Source organism: Vigna radiata, chromosome 3 (assembly GCF_000741045.1).
Source record: "Vigna radiata var. radiata cultivar VC1973A chromosome 3, Vradiata_ver6, whole genome shotgun sequence".
Taxonomy (NCBI): domain Eukaryota; kingdom Viridiplantae; phylum Streptophyta; class Magnoliopsida; order Fabales; family Fabaceae; genus Vigna; species Vigna radiata.
Window position 1 is genome coordinate 2,422,833 of NC_028353.1, and position 6,552 is coordinate 2,429,384.

The 6,552-nt window shown below is 34.2% G+C and overlaps 1 protein-coding gene across 1 annotated transcript; it reads right to left on the reverse strand.

Moving 5' to 3' along the window:
- Positions 1-450: 450 nt before the first annotated feature.
- LOC106757837 (MDIS1-interacting receptor like kinase 2-like) lies at positions 451-4,746 on the reverse strand. Its single transcript, XM_014640662.2, has 2 exons — positions 1,271-4,746; positions 451-1,038 (listed from the first exon to the last, which is right to left on the reverse strand). Exons 1-2 carry the CDS (start codon positions 4,584-4,586, stop codon positions 662-664), a joined length of 3,693 nt encoding a protein of 1,230 aa, XP_014496148.1. The 5' UTR covers positions 4,587-4,746; the 3' UTR covers positions 451-661.
- Positions 4,747-6,552: the final 1,806 nt, after the last annotated feature.

The following is a 6,552-nucleotide window of genomic DNA, read 5'->3' on the forward strand; positions in this document are numbered from 1 at the left end:
TAGGCACATCTGTTAATGAATTTGTCAAGCATGTAAAAATGAAAAGTATGACTTTTATCAAGTTTCAGAGCATTTAATGGACATTTTAAATTTTCTTAAAAGGTCTTGTTAGGAATATTTATTAGCAAAACTTTTGAGATTTACCTCCGAACACTTTATTAATTATTATTACTATTATGTGTAATCCTACGTCGATTCTATTAAAGATTTTATCCAATAAGAAAATACTGTTGTTTTTAATAGAACTGGTCTAGTTTCACAACTTTTTTGGCAACAAAAAAAAAAGTTGGGATAGGTATAAAATTTGATTATTTTCCTTATTTTGTTTAAAATGGTAGTTAAAGAAAGGGATGCTTTTGACTGTAGATCCTTTTTCTTTTCTTTCTTTATGGACAAATGCTACAAACAACTTTAAATATAAAAGGCAAAAGCAAAAGTGTAAATCAAGATAAAAAGCTGCTTTATTTATAAGACTAAAACATAGACGTACACAAAAGCAAATTTGCTAGGAACAATGCATTGACTAATTCAGACATACATAGATATACATGTTTCAATCATCAAGGACCAACCATACTGTAATTTCAACTTTCAAAGTCAAGACCAAAAGTTAAATGCGTGTGGAAAATGAAAATAACATATTTGTACTAGTTATGACACACTATTTCTGAAAGCCTCTAAGCTTGTTCATGGTTATCATGCTAAATGGCTGGGAAAGATAAGGCTGAGTAGTAGCCGATAGTTCTTGTGCCACAGCACGCATGATGGGTCTGGACTCTGGAAACTCACGTGTGCATGCCAAAGCTATCGTCATTGTGAACACTACTGCTTCTGCCAATTGGCCTGTAGGAGGTGGAAGCCTTTGATCTAACACGTCCTTCAGTAGCACCTCTGCTTCATCCCTTGATGACAAATACTTGACTGAAGACAGTGTATCCAACAGTTCTCCAGGATGTTTTCCCATCAATATCTCCATCACCACCACTCCAAAACTATACACGTCACACTTCTCCGTCACTCTCATTGTTTGTGCCAGTTCTACAAATTTCAACTTTTCTCAGTCTCATCACACCCTTTAATTTACATATTCTGAATAAAACTCCTAAGCATTGTACGTGACACAAGAGTATATTCAGACATTGATAAAAAAAAAAACCATATTTTTAAAATTGTCAGAAACATTTAACAGAACATATTAAAGACTGCCTTAGTATGATGCATACTATATAGTAGTATACATACTGTAATTTAAATTGATTGGATGATGTACCTGGAGCCATGTAACCATAGGATCCAGCAACTGAAGTCCAAGTTGAAGTGTCTGGGCTTAATAGCTTTGCTGTGCCAAAATCTGCAAGACGAGGTTCTAAATCGGAGTCTAGTAGTATGTTGTTCAGTGTTACATCCCGGTGCACGATTTGTGGGGAACAGTCTGTGTGCAGGTATGAAATTGCATGTGCTATTCCTTGCACAATTTTTAGCCTTTTGGCCCACCTTAGCTCCAATTCTCCTTCCTCTCCGTACAACACCTTTGCCAAACTTCCTCTGTCTATATATTCATAAACCAAGAACATTTCTCCCCTGCAAGAACAGAACCCATAAAGCTTTATTATATTACGGTGTCTCACTCCTGTAAGTGCTTCTATCTCATTCAAAAAGCTCAGGCGGTTCATTGGTGGAATGTCATCAGAGTCTGATATGTTGAGCCTCTTCACAGCAACGACTTGGCCTGTGGGTAATTGTGCTCTATAAACACTTCCGAATCCTCCTTTTCCAATGCAGTACTTGTCATTGAAGTCATTGGTGGCCTTAACAAGATCAGAAAATGTGAATTTTCCATCTCTTCCCCACACCACGCTGATAGGCTGGTCACTTTTTTCATTGCTTTTAGACTCTTCATCAGCGTGTTTTATGATATACCGCTGGCGAAGTATTGCTCCAACACTAATTAACCCAATTAATACACAAACTGGAATGATGACCCCAAGAAGAACCTTTTTGTTAACTCCTCCAGATTTTTCAGGGGAAAGTGATATGGGGCAAGTTAATCCTTCTATCTCACCACACAAACCTGAGTTCCCAGCATAGGCTTCAGCAGTCGCTGTCTCGAAAACACGGCCCGTGGGGATTGAACCACTCAGTTTATTATAAGAAAAATCAACAGATTGAAGGCTGATCATGCTTGAAAATGATCGTGGGATTCTCCCTGATAGATGGTTGTGTGACACATTGAGAATCTCCAATGCTCTTAACTTTTCAAGGTCTTGGGGAAGAGCCCCGGAAAGAGAGTTGCTGCTGATGTCCAACATGATTTGCAGCGAGAACAGATTGCCAAGTTCATTTGGTATCTCCCCAGATAGACTGTTATGGCTTAAATTCAGGCTCAGTAAGCCATCACAATCACCAATTTCTTTAGGAATGCTTCCACTGAAGTTGTTATTTGATAAATCAAGAAAATTTAGCTTAGCCAATCTCCCATAACTCTTTGGGATTTCTCCTGATAAATGGTTACTGCTCAAATTCAATCTGAAAAGCCGGCTTAGATTTCCGATTTCAGGTGGGATACTACCAGTGAATTCATTGGAATGAAGGTTTAAATACCCTAATTGACTCAGCTTACTTAGCGCAGAAGGAATTTTTCCAGAAAGTTTGTTGTTTCCCATATCCATACTGGTTAAGTTGGCGCATCCGCCCCAATCCGGGGAGAGCTCACCAACCAGTTGGTTTGTACTAAGTGATATCAAAACGAGATTTGGGAGAACCCCGAATGCGTCTGTGATGTTTCCAGTGAGCTGGTTATTATCAAGCCGAACTCTAACTAGTGGTGAACAATTTCTCAAGGACTTTGGCAATGGCCCTGAAAAGCTGTTGTTATTGACAGCCAAAATAGTTAGCTGGCCACCACTGCACAAGTCGAGAGGCAGTTCTCCATAAAAGCTGTTGTTTGAAAGGTAGACATAAGTCAAAGAAGGATTTCCCTTACCAAATTCTCTAGGAATGCTGCCGGTGAAGTTATTGCTGAACACTGAAAAGCTTTTTAAAGCAGTTAGTTGAGCAATGGTTGCTGGCAACTCCCCGTACAAGTTATTGTTGTTGACATCAAAGATTTGGAGTGAGGTCAAGTTTCCAATATCCGTGGGGATATTTCCAGAGAACTCATTGAAGAAAAGATTCATGACTTGAATTTTAGTCAGATTCCAAAGAGTTGATGGAATTGGGCCAGAGAATTGATTTGTTGAAAGGTCTAACCATGTCATTTCCTTCAGGTTTCCGATCTCCACAGGAATGGGACCAGAGAAGTGATTATTGTACAGAAAGAGGTAGTTAATTTTTTTCAACAAGCCAATATGTGGAGGAAGCTTTCCAGTAAAGTTATTGTTTTGGATTTGCAAGGAGATCAACTGGGTCCAGTTAGAGAGGAACGTAGCAGAAAGTTCACCAGAAAAGGAGTTATCTGATAATCCCAGTTCTGATATTTTAGTCAGATTAGCTAATGACATAGGCAAAGGACCAGTCAAATCATTCACTGCTAAACTCAAGAAGGACATATTTGTGCACAAGCCAAGCTCCGAAGGGATTGTAGAGTTAAAAGAATTTATACTGAGATCAAGACGCCACAGCTCCCTAAGTTGGCCTAAGGAAGAAGGGATGTTCCCATGGGCAGAAATGTTATTCAGTTCAAGAATTTGAAGCCCAGATATCAATCCTATCTCAGTGGGAACAGGACCATTAAACAAGTTATTACCAATACGAAGTTCTATGAGATTTGAAAGCATGGACAAGTTGGGTGACAGCTTTCCTTCAAACCCATTGTTGGTGAGGTTGAGGAATTCTAGCTTGCCCAAATTGCTATACAAAGATTCTGGAATAGTTCCATTCCATCCATTCTGAGAGATGTCAAGATATGTCAAGTTACGGCAGTCCAGTAAGAAACTGGGGAATTGACCAGTGAGTGTTGGATTTAGATGTAAAGCAAGGCGTGTCAAGGAAGGCAAGCATGAATATTGAGACCAGTCAAGAGGAGTTATAAAATAATTTGATCCAAGGTCCATGTACCATACCTTAGGTAGATTCATGAGCTGATAAGGAATGGTGCCATTGAGATTGTTGTTGTAAAGGCTGAGATATCGAAGCTCCCTTAGCTGGCCTAGTTCTTTAGGCAGTGCATCTTCAAATAAGTTGTTCCCCAAGTTCAACAGTGTGAGCTTGGAGAGGTTACCAATTGCTGGTGGTATTGAGCCACGAAAACGGTTGGTATCAAGGTTGAGTTGGGTGAGGTTAGGGAGGGAAGCAAAATCCAAGAAAGTGATAGTCCCAGTGATATTGGCAGCAGACAAGTTTATCTCTGAGACTGTTGTGTTGGTATTGTCACAAACAATGGCATCCCAAAAGCAAAGTTTGGTAAGGTTGGTGAGGGACCATGAGTTTAGAGAAGGAGGAAGAGGAGGTGTTAGACTGTTTTTCCATTTGACAAGTGCTTCTGCTTCTGCTGTTGGTGATGAAGCGATTCTCAAAGGAAAGAAACACAGGAAGATAATTGGAAGGACTAGAGTGTGAAGACTTTGAAATTTTGTCATGTCTAGCATATGGCGTGGCGGTCTCTTTGAAATAGTTTAGTCTCTTATATAGCAGAATCGGTTCTATTGATGAAAGTGAGAAAGTAAATTTGAAGATTATGAAAAGAGAGGTATGTGGTAGGGTCGACACGATGTGACCATAATTGTGTTATCAAATATATGATAGTCTTCACTCGGAGTTGATTATTGACCATCACATTTTTATATTGACCTAAGAACGGCTTTCTTTGGTTCAAAGTCAATAACAAAAATTAATTCATTTTTAATTTCTTCCTAATTTTCTATATGTTTAATTGAGTTTTCATATTAGACTTTTTTCTTGTTACTCAAAATTTTTATATTTTTTACAATTAACTATTATTGTTCAATTTTTAGTTAATTCAGTGTTAATATTTTTTTATATTAAACATTAAAATTCATAGTATGATGAAAATAAAGAATCAAAATGATAAGATAAAATAAGAGTCATGATATTCAGTTAATAAAAATATTAAACAGTAAAATCAGGAAAAATAATGGAAAATTAAAATTGAGAACTAGAAATTAAAGAGACTAAAAATACTTTTTTTTTAACCTTAAAATTATTTGCAAATCGCATTACTATAAGTAAATCTTTAAGGTTATAACTTATTAAATTATTTAAGGAGATATTTCATAGAAAAAAAATAATGAATAATCGTGATTCTATACATAACTATAATATGTTTTATTGATGATATATATCCTCAAATGTTTATATACGTTTATTATAATAAAATATTTTTATATTTTCTTATGTTTGCTAATCTCATATTGTATAGATTTCGAGATTAAAAGCAAATTTGAGATTTCGGAAGTTAATTCTATCTTAATAAACTTGAAATTGAAACATATTTTAATAGGATTTTTTAATTCTTTTATGTAAAATGATTTAATGAAAGTAAAGTATATTTACCAATAATAATCCCTTAGACTACATGAGTTGGTCAATCCATGTACAGTGTGACAACTTAGAATAATATTGAAGTCAATTTATTATCATGATATTAAGTCATAAACCCAAAAAGATTTAATTAAATATGGTCCAAGTTGTTTTAGGAATGCAATTTTGCATGTGAACACAAGAAAATAAAGATTATTATTATTAGAGCTTTTTCTTATTGCATTTATTACGAAAATATTGTTGGAGGAAACTCAGGTCCACCAACCCTTTAGGGCTTTTTACCAATATGAGAAACATTTCTACAAAGCACAACAAATGAATGTTTAGAAAAAACATAAAGAAATAAATTATCCTTTAAATGCCTTTTCTTTGAGTTTGGATATTAATTTATGTTTGAAATAATATTTTAGAAATTGATATTTTACATTAATAAATAGTAAAATGTGTATTTAAAACATTAGAAAATACCATTATTTGAATAAAATGCAATACTTTAAAAATAGATATTAAAAGTTTCAATCTTACAATTAATTCGATTCACTGTTTTTTTTTTCTCCAAAAATAATTATATTTTTTTTTAAGATTCCTTTATTTTTTAATTTAAGAAAAGTATTTTAATTTAATATAATTTTGTGTAATTTCTTATAGTTTTAAAAATAGGTCCAGAAAAATACTTTAATAATTTTCTTACAAGTTAAAATGATAGTTTCTAACGAAAGTTCCATGTGAACTAAAAGTAAACTCAATTTAGAAATGAACGGACAAGCCAATTTTATAAAATTGAGTTAGACTTAAAATTTACTTTATGATATTTAACGTGAGAGAAGCATGAGAAAAGTATTTCGAGATTTATATTTTTCTTGAGATAAAAAAAATAAAGTTGATAGAATCTAAATTATTCTTCTGAAATTAAGTCAATAATAATTAATCTCGTGTAATTAAGCTAATCAAATTCTTGTAATTAGGTTATTAAATATTTTGTAATTATATTGTGCATAACTAGATTTGAAAAATAATTATAAATATTATTAATTTATATTATTTGAAAAGGAA